We start from the raw sequence: 19,837 nt of genomic DNA, 5'->3' as shown, positions 1-19,837 counted from the left end.
TTGTTTTGAAGCATTAAACTTCAGGTTGTGACCAAACAACATGACTTGTCAATGGCAGACAAATAAGAACAGTCAGACAAGAGTGGCCAGACTTTATCGGTATGGGATCTACTTTTTGTGGAGTTTGGTGATCTACCAACCAATATATTCAGCCTAATTAAATTCCGGAAAATCAGGATATTCCCAGACATGATCTAGCGTATAAACATTTAGTTGCTAATTCCTCCAAAACGGAAACAAACTGCATTACAAAAGGCACATGTGGAGCTTAAGGGTACGAACACACGCGGCGTATTCAGGGCGGATATACTGCGTCAAGCTGCGCAGCATATCCGCCCTGAACACCGCATGGAATGCAGTCCGAAAACCCGCACCATTCTGGTGCATTTTTTCGGGCGTAAATTATCGAACATACTTACCCCCTCCCTCCTCTGATGTCCGCTCCGGCCTCCTTGGATGACGTTGTAGGCCATGTGACCGCTGCAACCTGTGATTGGCTGCAGCGGTCATATGGTCTGCTACGCCATCCAGGGAGGCCGGACTGGAGAAGAAGCAGGGAACTCAGGGTAAGTATAACTTTATTATTATTTTTTTCTAACTTGCGATTTTTGCGGCGGAATCACTGTGATTCCGTTGCAAATATCTCAACACACACCACTTTGTTGCGGGTTTAAGCACCCCATTGAATTCAATGCGAAAACCCCCAACAGAAGAGCTGCGATTCCGCAGCATTAATTGACATGCTGCCGTTGAAGAAACCAGACCGCAGGTCAATTTATGTGCATTTTTTTCGGCTGCATTTTCCACAGTGTGGGGACGAGATTTATTGAAATCTTACACTGCTGCTATTGTAATACGCTGCAGATTTTCCGCAATTATTCCGTTGCGGAAAATCTGCAGTGTTTACGCCGTGTGTGTTCGTACCCTAAAGGACACAGCTACAAGTCTTTCCGATTTCATAGTCCCCCTGTAAGTGATAGCAGCCACAGTTAGTAACTTGTTGCACATTCATGCTTTCCATTTGCTAAGCTGTGCTACTCCCTCTCTGTCCTGCACTAAGGCGGGATTCACACGACCGGGTCGTTCCCGAGCCCGAGTGTCGGCCGGTAAAATCGGCCATTTTGCCCGGCCGGTTTGCATTCAGTTTTGCATCCGTGCCGGGCCGGGCAGATCCGGACAGTGACATCAGCGGCAACTCCTGAAGGGGAATCCCCATGTGTTCGGGGATTCCGCTTCAGGAGTTTCCCCTGATGTCACTGCCCAGATATGGACAGAGACATCAAGCGCTCTGTCCAGGAGCGGAATCCCCGAAAACACGGGGATTCCGCTCCTTCAAGGAGCTAAAGTGCAACTAGCACATAGCAGAGCGGGGAGATACCTCCCCGCTCTGCTATAGTGGCGTCGCTGCAGTAGTAGCAGCCGCAGCAGCAGCTGCTAGCGGCGCCATCGAAGGTGTCGCCGGGCCAGGGTGCTTTTCAAGCAGGGGAAGGGAGCCAGCGCAGCGCTCCCTTCCACCTGCTGTACACCCCGGCCCTGCCACACAGTGTACAGCGATGCCATTCGTCAGAATGGCATCAACTCCTCCTCCTCACATGCACTCTGCGCTGTGAGGAGGAGGAGATAGAGCGCAAGCGCCGGAAAACCCGGCCATCACTCGGGACACATCCCGGTGATGGCCGTGTATTACCCGGCCCCATAGACTTCTATGGGAGCCGGGCGGCCGGGTACCCGGGCGAAGATAGAGCATGTCCTATTTTTTTCCGGCCGTCAAAAAATCGGTCGTGTGAATAGCCCCATTAGGGGTCTATTATTCCTAATGTAGCCGGGTGCCGGCCGATTTATGAACGGCCGGCACCCGGCCGGGAAACCCTGCCGTGTGAATGAGGCCTAAGCATAGCTGTGCTAGAAAACCAATAGAACTATTTGAGCCCCACATTTGTATGATTCAAGAATAAGTCGTTTGCAATTGGTGACAGGCACATTAAAAGGCACTTATTTTGTTTGGAAACCAGCAGGCAAATAGCCTTTATTGGTGGTCTGACGTTGAGATCTACTGGTTACTCTTAGGTCTCCTCGTAGATAGCAAATTACTGTTTGGCCACCAGTGGTCTAATACATATTTTCGACAATTATCTTTTGGCATAAAAACATTTTATTCTGCAAAAGTGTTAATAAAAAAACAAATACACCTATATGGTATAGCTGCAATCATAAAGCCCACAAACTGCTACATCGGTCGAAAAATAAAAACGTATGGCTCTTGGAATGATGTAACATGTGAAATGTGGTATTATTGTTCAAAAGTTGTAACACATAAAACACTACAAATTTGGTATTGCCGTAATTGTACTGACTACACTGGGTAGGGAAATTTGTAAACTGGCAGAAATGAATCATCATGTGACCTAACTAAAAATAAATAAAAAATGTGGATACATTTTCCTTATTGTAGTTTTCAGCCCCTATAGTCATTGGTATCCTACAGAGTGGGAAATCAGGGTACCATTTTCTTATGACCAGAGTCTCTTTAATATTAATTGGGTTGTCCACGACCAGTACATGATCTGTGGGGGTTCGACACCCGGACCCCGAACCGAACAGCCGCTCCGGCTGCCTACGGGCAACGGATGACCATGCCGGAACCAGTCGGCTCTGGTCATGGAATAGCGGTCGAACTGCAGTACTATTCAAGTGAAGATGAGCAGAGCAGCAGCACGGCCGCTATGCAATGTATGGAGCCAACTGCTTCCGGCTCCGTACATTGCATACTGTGAAATAACAACCGGTGCCCGCAGGCAACCAGAGCAGCTGATCGGCACGGAATCCGATGTCGGACACACACCGATGATATACTTGATGACCTATCCGGTGGATAGGTCATCCGTTGTCCAGTAGTGGACAACTCCTATAAAGTTTTTAAAATCTTGTGTAATTATTCTATAGAAACCTTTTTTTTTTTTTTTCATAACATTCCATTATATGTTGTGATTTGTATGTACTATCCATTTTTATTCTAAAGACTGGACAAATACTATGCAAATGTCTACTTACTCTATTGTTTACAGGTAATTTACACTACTTCTAGTTGCTCTTATTAATCATTTTTGCTAGTAACTGCTTAGTCATTATTACTCCGCTTTGTGTCTTACTTGGGGAGACAATCGGAGATTACGTTGTAATTTCTGCACTAAAATATGAATACATTTGATTGTAATTCTGTATCAAGGACAAATAAAACAATGTAATAAATTTTATATCATTGTATTATATGCTCATTAGGTCACTGTTTAACAAGACATGGCACTTTACCTTAATTTATAAAGGGGTTGTCCATCACATGTACTTAGGGTCAGTTCACATGGAGGTTTTTGACGCGGAAACCGTGTCGGAAAACGAGCCAAAAAATGGCCGAAAATGCCTCCCATTGATTTCAATGGGAGGCGGAGGCGTTTTTTTCCCCCCGCGAGTGGAAAAAATGGCTCGCGGGAAAAGGGGACATGCCCTATCTTTGGGCGTTTACATCTCTGACCTCCCATTGACATCAATGGGAGGCAGAGAACGTATCTTGCAGCGTTTTTTGCCCGCGGCGCTCAATGGCCGCGGACCAAAAATGCAGCGATCCAAATTTCCTAGTGGGCCTAATAAAAATAAAGTAAAACGCAGTTAGTTTTTTTTTTATATACAAAAAAAATGACGTTAAAAAAAACAAACTACCTTTCCATTTTTTCCGTAATTTGTTATTTTTTTTTAACACAGCGGATATCGCAGAGTCTGTAAAAGTCTAAATAACGTTATACAAGAATATTTCAAACTGCACAGTGAATGCTTAAAAAAAGGAAAAATGAAAACCGTCAGAATTGCTGTTTTTTGGTCACCTTAGCTCCCCATAGCTCTCAGAATATATAAATTTGGCATGGCATAATCGTATCGACCCATAGAATAAAACTTGTCTTTTTACTGCACGGTGAACGCTGTGAAGACAAAACCCAAAAGCCAATGGCGGAATCGCTGTTTTTTTTCACCCCAAAAAGAATTGGTTTTTAGTTTGCCAGTACATTATATGATACATTAAAAGCTACAACAAGAAAAAAAAGATTGATTACTTACCGGTAATCGGTTTTTCAGGAACCTATGACAGCACCCCTGGAGAGACATCCCATTCGCTGTACAGGAAGCCGCCTCATATAAAAAATAAATTAAAAAAAAGGACACCCCTCCCCACACACCCCAGTCTTTAGAAAAAAAACTCAGGATGAGAATTCGTTAACTTTTATTTATATATACACATACCCACACACATATTTTTATTTTTGCGCCACCTTAGTGAAGAGCTACCCAGACCATATATATATATATATATATATATATATATATATATATATATATATAAAGATCCAAACATAGGAGCAGCACTGTGTCAATAGCCAGAAACGGTTGGTGCTAGCTTCAAAATATCAAGGAGTGACGGGCTCCTCATGCATATATCCAAGAAAAAGAGACTGGAAGCAGCACTCAGCAAAAAAATGTGAATTTATTCACCCAACACAGCAACGTTTCACTTCCTCCATGGAAGCATTTTCAAGCGAAAATGCTTCCATGGAGGAAGTGAAACATTGCTGTGTTGGGTGAATAAATTCACATTTTTTTTGCTGAGTGCTGCTTCCAGTCTCTTTTTCTTGGATATATATATATATATATATATATATATATATATATATATATATATATATATATCTCTATTCCTCTATATACTATATACAAGAGATTCTAAGGAAGTTGCTGAAGGGGGGGGGGGGGGGACGACTATGGGGGTGCGGTCATAGGTTCATGAAAAACAGATTACCGGTAATCAATCTTTTACCCTTTTACCTATGATAGCACCCCTGGAGATGTAAAGTAGAACCCCAGTTTTTACGGTGGGATCACAGCTTGTAGAACTTTCCTACCAAAAGCCAGGTCAGTGGCTGAATGCAACTGTAACCTATAAGGCCTAATAAAGGTGTGGGGTGAGCGCCATGTAGCCGCCATGCAAATCTGGTCTAGAGATGCGTTGGCTCTTTCGGCCCAAGAAGGAGATACAGCTCTAGTGGAATGAGCTCCAAAGAATTCTGGGGGATTTAACGTTGTGACCCACGTAGGCTAAGTGTATGGCCTGTTTAATCCACAGTGCTATTGTCAGACTGCTAGCTGCTGAACCTCTATTTGGACCCTGGAACTGAACAAAGATTCTCTGAAGACTTCCAGACTTCTGTGACCTCTAGGAAGTGTACTAAACACCTCCTCAAATCCAAACAATTAAACTCCTGCACCGTTAGATTTTTTTGGAGAGTCACAGAAGGAGGGAAGAATAATATCCTGGTCTTGATGAAATTACCTTGGGCAAGAAACCTGGCAAGGTCTCCATAATTACCCTATCCTCCAACACCAAAGTGTAAGGCGGGAAGGTCGAGAGGGCTTGAATTTCACTTATTCTCCGGGCAGTAGTAACTGGTAAAAAGGTCATCTTTAGAGTGAGAAATTTTATGAACAGGGAATTTAAAGGTTCAAAGGATGAACCCATCATGGCAGTAAGGACTAAGTTTAAGTCCCAGGGTGGGACCGAAGATCTTATTTGAGGTCTTATTCTGGAGGCTGCAATCAGGAACCTTCTAATCCATGGGTGTTCTGCTAACCTGGAATCAAAGGAGGAGCTAAGAGCAGAAATCTGTACCTTTAATGTAGTAGGCTTGAGGTTCTTATCTAGCCCTGCCTGGAGAAAGTCTAATATCAGGGGCATATCTGGATAGGTTAATGTATCTATATCAATTCCTGTAAAGGTAAGAAAAGTTTTCCAGACCCTTATGCCTTGTTCACACTGAGGTTTTTGCCACTGTTTTTGCCGCAAAAAAACGACCGAAATTGATTTCAATGGGAGGTGGAGGCTTTTTTTACCGCGAGCAATTTCTTTTCAGAATTTTGGAAATGCCTAACTTTCTATCAGGGTTCTTCTATTCCCTTCTAATGAGGCTGTCCACATTTTTGTAAATAAGAAAAGTCCTGTTTCCTAGGACCAAGGCACTCAAACATAATGTCCTGGATGGACCAGGGTTTCTTGGGGTCATCAATATTCTGCTTTAATAAGTTGGTCCACATCCTTAGCTGGAAATTGTTTTTTTTCCCCCCTCCATCTTCGTCACAGGAATATTCAGAGGAGCATAGCTCCCACTCTGTGTCAAATATCTCCTCTTCACTAGAAGAATTAGAAACCCCTAGACCCCGTCTTGTCTTACCAGACAAGGCGCTAGGACGATCCGTTTTTTTTCTACGGGATCCGTGGCAATTCTTAACCTCTGTTCACACCATATCTTTGATGCTTGTGGCAAGGCTGGTGGATTCTTCTGCCAGGATCTTATCTAAATATAACTGCCATAAACGTTTCTGATAAGAGGCTGCTAGCTTCCTACAACACATAGCACACTCTGTTGCGAGTCTTGTCCAACTTTTTCCTGGGAACCTCTATGACCTAAGAAACGTGTAATAAACCTTTTTTCATTTACTAATTTTGTCCTTCCTTGTATGTTTGTCCTACCATGATGCCTAGAAGATCCCATGCCGTTTAAAGTGTCAGACTGGAGGATCTTGCTGGATCTGATCGCTCAGGTCATTCAGCGCGTCCTGCTGCTTCTCCTGGTTGCTTGGTTGGAGGAACCATCTTGGTTCAGGCCTAGGATTGACTGGGGAGGCTCCCAGGCTATGATGCGTTGTAGCCCCTCCACCCCAACTGGGCCGCCGGAACACAGCTTCCTGGGATGTCCGCACATCACCTTCAACGGAAGTGACGTGCGCCACAACCGGAAGTGGTCACTGCAGTGAGCCAGAAGCGCCCGAGCGGTGGGCCATGAGTCCTGGCTGCCTCTCTGCTAAACTGGAGGACGGCCTGACCCCAGGAGAAGACCCCCTCCCCACCAGAGGAGACCCCACCCGCGGCGGGAGCTTACCGCCTTCCATAGGCTTGAGCGTTGACTGGGAGAGGAGGATACCAGCCCCAGACTTAAGGCTGCTCCCTTAGAGGCTTACACATTCAGAAAACCTCCAGGAACACAGGGGAGTACCTGCTCGAGGGAATCCTGGAGAGCGTGTGTTGATCCACAGGACAATCCCACCCAGAGGACAGGAAACCTGACTGGGTGTGTGGAGAGGGGTGTCCTTTTTTTTTATATCAGGCTTCCTGTCCAGTGAATGGGATGTTTCTCCAAGGGTGCTGTCATAGGTGAAAGGGTAAAACTGGAATGAAAAACCGAAAATTGGCTGCCTCTCCAAAGGGTCAAACTTCTCAGCACGCCCATCACCTGAAGGAACAGGCGGAAGTCATGGAGACAATTTTTTTTTTTTATAATTTTTAAGCGGATAGCAATTAGATCACGAACAAGGATGACGATGAGAGAACACACCTAACGGGTTGAAGTTTTGTATATATATTTTATACATTTTTACATCTGAAGATATGACATTTACAATACACATTTGATGTACAAAAAGTACATTTACACATATACACGCTCGCATCCTTGTCATGTCACTCATAAATTTGCAAGCGCCTTCATCATAATATACAAGAAGTCATCACAGTAATGTTTAAGTCTTGCTGTAGTGAAGCCCTGGGTGCTTGCTAAAACCACTGGATCCGGAGAGGCTGCTGTGTTAGATCTATTAACCATTGTTACATTGCACAAAAATGCATTACGTCCATTCACATCTAATGTCTTTCAGTTCCTTTTCAGTAGCTGTCAGTGTGTGAGATATCCAGATGTGCACCTTTTCCATGCATCTGCTGCCATGGTTCTAAATGTATTTGGGATCAGCCATGACCACTGTCCTTTTGTGATGTGCATGGTCTCTGTCCAGTCTCCTCAGTTTCACTTCGTGTGCAGTTAGCTATCCAAGCTGGGAGATGAGACTTTTTCTGGAACCTGCTGATGCATCATTTCATAACGGAGTCTGAGCCAGAATTGACTGCAGGGTTGTCGTTAATTACTTTCGAAGTTTCTTTACAGAAGTAAAAAAAAACAAAACGAAACAATTTTACAAGTTATCAAACACATGGCATACAACAGAATACAGCATGCAGAACGAAGAGAAAAGTGGATGTTCAGTTGATAGGTTATAAAGAGTATGCAAGTCAAAATGGGTTATGCTTAACTGCTATCTGAGAAATCAACCACTGAGAAAAATATGATTTTTGTTTTTGCCCCATTAGAAAACAGCTATGATCAGTAACTGCACCTTCGCAGCATAGTCCATTGGGCGTATATTTAGACTGAGTGCTGTGTATAAAAATAAGTCCACTACAAACCCAGCTGAATGTTCGGGCATTTGTGAGTTGCATAGACAAAAAGGATTATAAACTACAAGCAACTCACACGCCAGACAATTAGAGAACGACCACATATCCTAAGCCTTAAAGGGGTTGTCCAGTCCTAAGAAATTGATGGCCTACCCTTAGGCCATCAATATCTGATCGGTTAGGGTCCGACGCCAGGCACCCCCTGCCCCGCTGATCAACTGTTTTGAAGGGGCCACAGCGTTTGTATGATTGCTGCTTCCCCTTTAATCCTTATCTGCTTATACTGTGAATAGCCAACACACTTGTAGCAGCGTTTCACAGTATTGCAGCCTTCTCCCATTGAAGTGAATGGGAGAAGGATGTAATGCTGTGAACCGCCGCTACAAGTGTCGGCAATTCACAGTGTGAGCAGTAAATGAAATGAATAGGAAACAGCGCTTGTTTCAGCGCCGCGGCCCCTTTAAAACAGCAGATTGTCTATTGGTGGCCTATCCTTAAGGATAGGCCAGCAATTTCTTCGGACTGGACAACCCCTTTAAACTGGCCATGTACACCTGACCAAGTGTGAGTCGGGAGAAATAGATATCTAATGTATATGTTTATTTCAATTGGGAGAGGAGAGTAAGCTAGACTATTTTGTGTGGCAACAAAGAGTTGGGTATACAAGCTCACATATACTCATATGTTATACGGACCTTCCTTTTCCTTCTTCTCCAGGTTTTCCTCAGCTGCAGTTTTGTCAGCCCTGAAGAAGATTCTTGCACTGCTCAGCGAGAAGTAAAGAAATTCAAATTCCTAAACAGCAAGAGAAGATGCAAATACAAATATTAGTTGTCCAAGCAATTACAACAGAAGAAATATGTAATCCAAGTACTATATCCAGTACTTTTCCTATTCCACCACTTGTCATATGTAGATTTTCCCTTACATTTGAACATGAATAGAAGAACAACTTTATAAAGACAATATGAGATGCAGCCAGGTTTGGACAGGTGGTTTATCCATGTCCCTAATAAAGTCCGTCACCATCTGCTAGAGTAAGACGACAATGCCATGAATTGCTGGGCTGTTGGCAAAGTTCACTGGGTCCCTATCACGCCCTGAAGAATCTCAGGAAAGTCCCAATGCTTAACAATCCATTTTTTTTCCCTGTAGGTTTCGAAAATATAAAAACCAAGAAATTGAGCAGCTTCACCTGCAGATAGATGTCCAGTCTCTTCTGTGTTAGGTTCATTGTCTGAAGCAGTTTCTCATCCTGATTATTCGACTGCACGTTCTGCTGTTTAGAGACTGCTCTTTTCTCCTTCATGTACTTTTCTCTTACAGATTGGAACCAGTGCAAGGAGTCAAATTCTTGGTACTGGTCCAATAGCTTAAGAATATAGGCTACACCTGTAGGCAACAAAACAGAAATGAACAACTTTTGAAAAGCTCTATTAAAACGAGAGAGAGATGCTAAAGACAAGTACTTTTTAAATAGAAGATGGAACAAGGTGATCGGCGCGGGCCCAGCTTCTAAAAACCACCCCCACAAACAGGTGTCGCTAGAAGAGGCCGTGACTGGCCATACAACTTCCCTGCGGCGGCGTACAAAGTGCTCCTTCATTCTAGCCCATAGAGTGTGCCCTCCATATGCCCTATTAGGGTATATGGAAAGGGGTCATCTCTATGGGACATCTCATTTGAAGGTCAACAACAATAAAAACAATTATACACCTAATAATGATAGTAAATACGCCTTTTCCAAAAGAACCACCAGGTTAGTTAAATGAGGACCCATCATAAGAGCACACTTAGCAATGTATAAAAGTCCGGTGTGTACAACCGCCTACAAACCATAGCACACACAATATGAAGATTTCAAGCAGTTCCATCAGTAAAAATAGACATGAGTAACTCACCCATCGCAAAGCCGTCATCAGTAAAGGCAGCACCAACTTTGTTCTTCTTGTTTAACTTCTCCTTGCAGTTGATGGAATGCTCAACAAAGTTAAGTGTCTAAAAAGACAGGGAAAAACTGGTAAGAAAGCGTCCAAACATCCAACAGCATTTTACAGAATCTGCACGGCTGAAACATTTCCTTTCTGGATTCCAATATAGTTCTAATCAGAAAAGCTGCCGGAAAGATACTCAGCGAGTTGCTCTTTCCAACGGATCTCCACTTTGGCTAATGGAGGGGGGTCTTAAGTGACAGACACCCCCCCCCCCTCATACTACATCCATACGGACAAGGGTTGCCCAGTGCGAAAAATCCTTTCAACAGTCGGTGCGCTCCAATGATTGACAGTAACAAACTGCAGAATATTTTGCCAGTGCTCGGGGGAATATGAATTCCAAATGGCTATACTATTCCATTATCGGATTGCTCAAGCTTTATAAGGGCCAATTTTGAGATTAGAATATTAGGGAATTGCTAGTCTGGTATAGAAGAGCGTCCGCAACCAAAAGTAAATCGATGCTTTAAAAAAGCCATACTTGATGACGGTGGAAAGTGCAAATATCAACACTATCAATGCATAAAGACAACAACTTCCACACAACTATATAGCAAAGATTGATAGACGGGCGGATAGATAGGAGACAGTTTAAATACATTTTACCCTTTCACGACCAGGGGTGTTTTGGGGGATGGTGCCCAGAACAAATTTTCACCTTTTGGAATGCTACACTCTAAATGGTGAGATTTTATTTTATTTCATTTTTAGCAGGAACACATAGGGCTTTTTTATTATTTAAAATTGGGGCCAATATCAATTAATTTTATAGGCCTTATTTAGGGAAAAATAGTCAGAAAAAGAAAAATCTTTTTTTTTTTTCATGTTCTGTATTAACACTTTGAGGACCAGAACATTATTTTTTTTTATTTTTCCTCTTTGCATCCCCAGCAGTCATAACTATATTATTTTTTTGTTCGATGTAAGCTTCATGAGGCTGTTTTTGCAGGACGAGTTGTACTTAATGTATACGTACAAAATAATTGCCACTACATAAACAGTTAATATAGATTATTTTTTACTTCGGCAAATATCCAGAAAAAATGCGATTCTGCTATTTGCTATAATGGTATCCATTTAACAGATACGGATTTAAAAAGGGTCATAAGAGTTCAAGACGTATCCGAAAAACGGATACCATTATAGTCTATGGGTGACGGTTAGGCGTCCGTTTAACACATCCGTCACCCATAGACTATAATGGAATCCGTTTTACGGATTGGTCATGTAAAACTATGGAAAAGCTCATGAAGTAGATGTTTAACGGATGCCTCTGACTGATGCTACTATGTTAAAAAATACTTATACGTTTAATGTATACTGTGGGATGGAATAACAGTCTACAAAACAACGCTCTAGGCCTCCGTTACTTTGTACGGTTTGCTCATACTAGCTATGGGACTCTATCTTGAATCACAGGGATTTCCTGTGACCTGATCAATGCGGTCCCCCCCCCCCCTCAATCTTCCCCTTTGTATGCTGCGATGAGCGTTGGTCATGACATTTAAAGTGTTACATGGTGATCATCAGATTTTTCTCTGATCTCCGCCATTCGAGAGGGGCTGCGGGTGTATATTACAGCCGTTACCCCCGCTGCTAATTGCACAGGCTGTGCCACTGTGGTCAGCAGGACGTGTATGCTCGTCCTGATGCGGCAAATGCCTGCTGCTCAAGACGAGCATACTCGTCCTGCATCATCAACCAGTTAAGGTAGTTTATTTAATGAATATTAAATACCACAAATTAACCCTCTAATTCCCCCATGCATAACAAAGTCAAATATGTGTTCATTGTGTAACGTATGATGGCGGTATAGCGCAGAGAACAAAAAAACGACTTTTGTTTAAAATCCATATTACTGCCTTAACTTTAAGCCCAACCTCTGTACATGGATGATACATTTTTTAGCGACGGCGCAAAAGATAGGGCTAGGGCAGAACAAGCAATAATTGGTGGCCGGGGGTAATTACTGTATGTTTAGGGTAATGTACTTTCTGCGTGGCAGTAACCTATTAACGTCTGTGCAAATGTGTTTTTGTCACACAGGATATCGAATATCGGTGCATGTGGGTTCAGGGAGATGTGCACTTTTTTAGGGGAGTAGGCTTTTTATAATTTACTTTTTTCATGGTTTCATTTTTTCTAATTTTATTTATTGTATTTTTTATTTTTTTTTACAATTTGCTATATTCTAAACTATGGGGGCACAGATTAGCGGGGAACACATGATTTTTGTGTTACTTGCTGTCCCCATATACAGATCACTGATAACAGTGATATACTGGAAATAGTACAGAGACATGCAGCAAAGACACAGAGTGCGTCTCCTCTGCATACATCCAAGCCCCCTCTGCACAGGGCATACCTGCATCAATAATGATGTCATGGAGTTCCCCAGCAACCACCCAAATGCAGAAGTGCCGGATTCTGCACATGGGAACACAGCACTCAATATGAGCACTACGTTTAAGTGTTTTAGTGACAGGGAGCCAACTATTTCAGTTCCCTGTCAGATTACAGGGTTGGTCTGCTAGTCTGCCCTCAGTGCCCCAGGAGCACGCAGTGCCAGCCAAATAAGCATGTAAATTAAGGGGCTTCTGGCATGGTGGCTATGCCATTAGTCTGTTAATTTATGGCAGCACAAAGGGATTGAGGTATTTCAATTTACATTGTATCACTTTAAATGTCATAATTTTCTTTTATGACACCTCTGTTCTCATTTACATAAACTCCAGGCTGTAAGATTGTACGGCCTGAAATAGGACATGTTCTATCTTTTTCAACGGCACGGGCACCTTCCCGTAAGAAAACGGGAAGGTACCCGTGGCCAATAGAGGTCTATGAGCCCGTTATTACGGGTCGTAATTACGACCCGTAATAACGGGTGTTTTTACGGTCGTGTGCATGAGGCCTAAACCTGTAAAGCCATGAAAGCTACACACTCTAAAAAACGCAATATTCTGGCTGCTTAATCTAAACTAGGTCCTGTAAACTCCCAGTTATATGCAAAACAGACATGGCAATTGTAAAGTAAGCAGAGATGCAACACACCAAGGGTGGGACGATGATGTAGAAGTTCCGGAGGTGAATATTCTTTGCACTGCGAAATTCAGGAGCAAATACATCCACCAACATTTTGAAGTATTCTGTTCCTTCTGCTGAATTTCTGGTTAGGTCACTAAGCACAAAATCTAGTTGTCTGGAAAGCAAACATTTTTATTTTTTAAAGATTTTTTTTTTTACAGGTTTACAGATAAACAGAAATAGAAAAATAGGGGGAAACAACACTGATCATGAGCGTTAAGCGGGATTTCGTATACGTTCAGAACACTGTCAAATTTCTGTGAACTTTTGTGGTTCATATAAAGAATTTTATAGTATGGGACATATGAATTTCCCAACTTAAGCCATACCATAAGCCGTATCCATAGACTTCCAGGCCTTAATAATTTAGCCCAGCTTTCTTTTAGTGCCAAAAAGACTACAAAAAACTTTCAATTCAAGGAGGGAAGCCAAGAAGATAGTCTGCCAGATAAACCAATGTCATCTGCATACAAGGAGCCCTTTTCAGTAAAAGACCCTCTCGGGATTTCCTTAATGGAGGGTGACTGCCTTATTTCTGCTGTTAGGTGCTCGATTGCAAGTTCAAATAACAGGAAAGATAGGGGGCAGCCTTGTATTGTGCCACGTTGTAAGGGGTGAGATGTCCATGTTGGTCCTGACTCGGACGCTAGAAGCAGCATAAACAAGCTGTACTCAAGGGAGGAAATTAAGCCTAACATTAGATAAGACCATTCAACTGAATTGATTGCATTACAAGTGTCGGACGAGAGAATGAAGCCAGGTTGCGAATCGGATTGGCCAGCACGGATATCAAAGTAATTTGAAGTTATTTAACCCAAAGTGCGAATATTTAAAACTCACTTTGCAGCCTTCTGAGTTTCTTCTGACAACCCCTCCTCTTTAACCAGTTCTTCAAAATTGACTATGTCTTCTAAGTCTGGTACGAATCTAGGGGGAAAAAATAAAAAACATGCACAGAAAAAAAAAAAAGTTTCTTTAGAACAATAAAACACTGGCTAATCAAGAGGGGGTTAAAGCAGGGGATCCACCCTCTATGAAGGTCAAATGCCCTTATAAGACATATGGATGGGTTATCCTAATGTACCAACGGGCTTACTGCATTATCTATACATTGAACAGTATAATAAAAAAATATGTACAGTACGTACATATATATATATATATATATATATATTCAAATTCCGCTTCCTTTTCTATTTGCGGCTGTAAGAGCAAATAACTGACAAGTAGTAGTACAAGTCAGGTACAGCGCACAGGTCACATGACAAGTAGGGTTGCCTGAAGACCTTTTTTTTGTCAAACACCTGAGCAGTATGCCGCTCAGACTTCTGACAGTCTCATTTACATGTGTGTAGAAGGAGATTTCAGGTCTCTAACAGTTTTATACAGCGGACGACAACAACAAAAAAACAATACACAGCAATACATAAGTCTCAAAAACTGCTGACTGACATACACAGTATTATAAAATCAGCATAACAAAACCTTTGTTGCCAGTCATGCAAGTTGCACGACCGAGAAATCTACGTTTTGATGTCCCCGGCACTAGATTGATCGCTAGAGCCAACAATCAGAGCAGAAGAGAGGGGATTGCAGCCTTCAGTGCAGGGAGCCTGAAGCACAGCACATGAATAGGTCGCCTCCGTGGAACGTGAGATCGCAAAAACGAAGACAATAAAAGGTAGACTTCTCAGCCATGCATCTTGCATGACCGACAATACAGGTATCGTTACGCTGCTCTCCATGTCCTATATACAGCGCTGTCAGCTGCGCTGTTGACAGTTTCCCTTTAAAATGTACATACCTTATTGCATTACTGCAGCAGTGAAGGCCACCAGACCGGATCATTCGGACGTAGCCCATCGCATTTCCTGCAAAGAAAAATACCGATCAGCATCAAGCAGGCATAAAGTGAGAAAAGGGGAAGATCTGCTGCCACTATTCACAAACAAGAACTCTATGTACGTTATTTACTTTATTCTAGGAACATTCTAAAATGTACCCAAAAAAAAGAAGATACAATTCCATCGGCTTTTATTAGACATTATAGCTTACCTATCTGGCTGATGAGTTGCCTGAACTGGTCCAGGTAGCTCTGTCCCTCAGGAGTGAGGCCGAGCTTTCGGATTCCACGGTTAAACTTTTCTGCCCTTTCAAAAGGGTACTGTAATAAAGAAGATCCAATGATAAAGATGCTATAATAAAGGTTACTCGAGAAACTGGCTGCAAATAAGTAAAGAATATTCTAAACAATTGAGCAACCCCACCATAGCATGTTAGGAACATAAACACATATATCCCAACACCGCACCTCCTAAATGGGACATTGAAATTTACCTTCTGATCATTTTGGTCCTTAACTTCTCTGAAATAGCGAATATCCTTGATCAATCTGGACTTTATGTGCTCATCGTACATAAACTGGCTAAATATATAAAACTTCTTCCGTAGAAACTGGTAAGTGAAATTAACCTGAAAGGAAAGTTAAAATAAAATTAAAAAAGAAGTTTACTGTAATTGAACACTCTATGCTAAACTGCACGGAGTCATGCCTAGTGTGAGGGGGCAGTGCATGACACATGATCCTCTTTTGGGTTTTGTTTTAATTACTCATGCACTGCCCCTCCTATAGGCCATACAGTAGGTATAACGCAATGTATCAGTTTTACATAGAAGGGTCCCTGCAGATAGTTGTCATACAGATATTTGATACAACCGAGCCCACAATAAAGCAAGTTAAGAAGGTGCAAAGGATGGTTCCTGGGTAGCCAGACCAAACTCGGAATCCCAATTAATTCCCAAACAAAGGTAACTTCCAAAATTCTGTCTGTCGAATAGAAGCTAAACCTGGATTTTTGAGCCAATGGGGCCCACAGTGCTTTAAAATTTTGCTCTAGCTCCCATTTTAAGGTAAACTTCCTTTTCCAGTAAAAGTAACCTATATGTTTCAGCTATATATTCCATTTAGGGGTCCGGAGCCGCTTTAATCTAGTGCATTGCTATCAATATCCTCGCAATATACAACAAACGCTCCACTGTAAGTTTACCATTATAATCTACTGACAACTCTTACACAGCTCAGAAAGCATACTATTAAATACCTAGCAAGTTCCACATGATAGGAATTATTAATAACTTCAAGTAACCTAAACCAATATCTGTGAGGAAAAGAGCAGGTTCATTACATACTGGTGTAAAAGATCTGCCTGTTCAATAGAGCACCTGGGCAATAGGAGTCCCCCTGTATTACAATTAGGTTTAGAAAACATGCTATCTTATATAGTCTATGCAAAATGTATAGTTGCAAAAGTCTAGGTCTTTAAAAGGGTAGACAGAGTTGGACAAATTTAAGTAGATGCAAGAAATGTCATAAAATTAACAAACAAAAACATTACTCACCTGTTTAATTCATTGCCGCTCCGGAGGTCCCCGCAGGTATTTATTTACTTTCCTTCAGCAATCACTGGCCTCAGCGGTGATGCAAGCATGTACGGTACATGACCGCTGAGGCCCATGATTGGCTGAAACGATCACGTGGATGTATGGCAAGTCATTGCTCCAGAAAACAATACCGGAGGGGACCACTGGAGCGTCAACGCTGGCGCTGCAGGGGATTTAACGAGTATTGATTGTTTTTTAATTTTATAACATTTACTGCAGCTGGTTTCATTTCTCAAATTCTAGGACAACCCCTTTAGAGGGGCTTTCCTTACTAAGAACACAGGATAGGTCATACATTTATGATTTTTTGGGGGCCCACCCACTAGCCCTATAGACATTGAATAGAGCGGCAGGACACACGTGCGACCATCGCTCTATTCAAAATTCTCCTCACTGCGATCGTGCAGTGAGGTGGTTCGGGGACTCAAGACTCCCGTTCTAGTGATCGGTGGGGATTCCAGCGATTATACATTTATCACCTATCCCGTGGGTAGGTATTACATTTTCTTAGATTATTAAATAACTTTAAAGGGGTTTTCCCTCCGATATGATTTTCACAAAGCACAATAAAATACGATTTATGTACTTGGCGTAAAATCTTTTTCTTGTTGGATTCATAGGGGGAAAGCAGCACCATGGGTATAGGCCCTTTCTGCTAAGAGGCTGATAGTAGGAAGGAAAAGTCCTTGCTCCGCCCTGGCAAACTGTACCATCCCCACAGACACTGGATAAATCACTTAAAGAGGCTCTGTCACCAGATTTTGCAACCCCTATCTCCTATTGCAGCAGATCGGCGCTGCAATGTAGATAAGAGTAACGTTTTTATTTTTATTTTAAAAACGAGCATTTTTGGCCAAGTTATGACCATTTTTATATTTATGTAAATGAGGCTTTCTAAAGTACAACTGGGCGTGTATTGTGTATGTACATCTGGGCGTGTTTACTACTTTTACTAGCTGGGCGTTGTGTATAGGAGTGTATGATGCTGACGAATCAGCATCATCCACTTCTCTTCAGAACGCCCAGCTTCTGGCAGTGCAGACACAGCGTGTTCTCGAGACTTTCCTGCTAACGCCGATGCTGCTGCAGAATCATCTGTAGCCTCTGGTGCCGATGTGTCCTCGCTCGTCCGACACGATGCAGGACCTGTGAGTGACGTCACAGCGTGATCTCTCGAGAACACGCTGTGTCTGTGCACTGCCAGAAGCTGGGCGTTCTGAAGAGAAGTGGATGATACTTCTCGTCAGAACGCCCAGCTAGTAAAAGTAGTAAACACGCCCCGATGTACGCACATAATACACGCCCAGTTGCACTTTTACTTTTAAACACGCCCACTTGGACTTTTGCAAGCCTCATTTACATAAATACAAAAATGGTCATAACTTGGCCAAAAATGCTCGTTTTTTAAAAATAAAACCGTTACTGTAATCTACATTGCAGCGCCGATCTGCTGCAATAGCAGATAGGGGTTGCAAAATCTGGTGACAGAGCCACTTTAAGACAGGAGAAGTAGCGGAAGACCAAAAACAACGTCCATGGTCCCAGGAGAACAAGAGCAGAATGGCCTCATATCTGGATTTGAATCGATGATGCTGAGTAAATATGTGAAAGGTCTTTATAAAAAATAGTGCATAACAAAGCTTTAAGATCACAGGTCTCTGAAAAGTATACAATCTAAAAGAATTCCACATGAGATAAAAAAAAGTCAACATTGATAATAATGGATAATGATAACCGTCTTAGGTGCCTACACAATGGACAATTATCCCAATAATACACAATCACATTCCCAGTAACTTAAAAAAATAAATAAAAGAAGCCTACTGTTGTACTCATAATCCCAGTGCCATGTGTTCGAATGGAGTTCGCAATGTGCCGGATATTGATGGTGTTCAGGTGTTTATTATTACTGGTCCGCTCTACAAAGATCTGCAGAGAAAAAGGTAAAGGAAGAATACAACTATTAATTACCAGGTTAATGGACAAGTTGTATATATTTGTACTCGTATGTTTATATTTCAATACCATTTTAGAGTAAATATATAGAATTAGCCTACGAGTAAGGGCCTGTTCACATCACCGTTCATTTCCGTTCCGGGGTTCCGTCGGAGGGTTCCGTCAGGAGAACACCGCAACGGAAAGTGAAACGGACAGCACAGCTTCCGTTTCAGTCACCATTGATCTCAATGGTGACGGAAACATCGCTAATGGTTTCCGTTCGCCACCATTCCGGCTGGTTTCCGATGGAATCAATAGCGTAGTCGATTCCGCTATTGATTCCGTCGGAAAACTGGAAACCAGCCGGTATGGTGATGAACGGAAACCATTAGCAATGTTTCCGTCACCATTGATATCAATGGTGACTGAAACGGAAGCTGTGCTGTCAGTTTCACTTTCCGTTGCGGGGAACCCTCCGACGGAACCCCGGAACGGAAATGAACGGTGATATGAACAGGCCCTAACCCGTTTGTATTATTTATCTTGTATTGCTCCTAAGATACAGCCTGGATTATAGTCCAGAGCTGCATTCAGAATTCTGCTGGTTGCTATTGGAAACAGTTGAGACGTTTATTGTCAGACAAACGTCTTACAGCTCAGTAGAGCTCCTATAATGCAGCGAGTTAGATGTTCTTATATCGGAATGCTGCATAGTACCTTTCAAGAACTTAAATTAGCACACACTGAATCAGCAAGGAATCTGGAAGATGACAGAATTACTAACGCAGCTCTAGACAATAATACAGGTTGTAACCCAGGATCAGCACAAAGTAGCGATTGTAAATGGATTAATTGTATCTGTAAATTGTGTTTGAAGGTGGACAAACCCTTAATACCATAGCAACAGTACAAGAACGATCTCTTGCTTATTCTAACAACATAATACTCAGGTCACATATTATTGTTTAAGGCCCCATGCACACGACCGTGCCCGCAATCCCGGCCCGCGATTCCGGGCACGGCCGGCCGCTGACTGACAGCCGCATTTTCGGGCCGT

The 19,837-nt window shown here is 42.4% G+C and overlaps 1 protein-coding gene across 1 annotated transcript in view; it reads right to left on the bottom strand.

Moving 5' to 3' along the window:
- Positions 1–7,022: 7,022 nt before the first annotated feature.
- The window catches only part of WASHC4 (WASH complex subunit 4), a 109,721-nt gene continuing 96,906 nt past the window's right edge, over positions 7,023–19,837 (bottom strand). The window contains exons 24-33 of the mRNA XM_075856759.1: positions 18,667–18,771; positions 15,739–15,873; positions 15,457–15,565; positions 15,206–15,272; positions 14,242–14,328; positions 13,369–13,516; positions 10,225–10,321; positions 9,519–9,715; positions 9,019–9,118; positions 7,023–8,025 (exon numbers count right to left, since the gene is read on the bottom strand). Coding sequence (XP_075712874.1) covers positions 7,961–8,025; positions 9,019–9,118; positions 9,519–9,715; positions 10,225–10,321; positions 13,369–13,516; positions 14,242–14,328; positions 15,206–15,272; positions 15,457–15,565; positions 15,739–15,873; positions 18,667–18,771 — 1,110 coding nt within the window. The 3' untranslated portion in view covers positions 7,023–7,960. The remainder of the gene's footprint in view (positions 8,026–9,018; positions 9,119–9,518; positions 9,716–10,224; positions 10,322–13,368; positions 13,517–14,241; positions 14,329–15,205; positions 15,273–15,456; positions 15,566–15,738; positions 15,874–18,666; positions 18,772–19,837) is intronic.

Source organism: Rhinoderma darwinii, chromosome 3 (genome assembly GCF_050947455.1).
Source record: "Rhinoderma darwinii isolate aRhiDar2 chromosome 3, aRhiDar2.hap1, whole genome shotgun sequence".
Lineage (NCBI taxonomy): Eukaryota > Metazoa > Chordata > Amphibia > Anura > Rhinodermatidae > Rhinoderma > Rhinoderma darwinii.
This window is presented reverse-complemented; position numbering and strand designations above follow the sequence as displayed.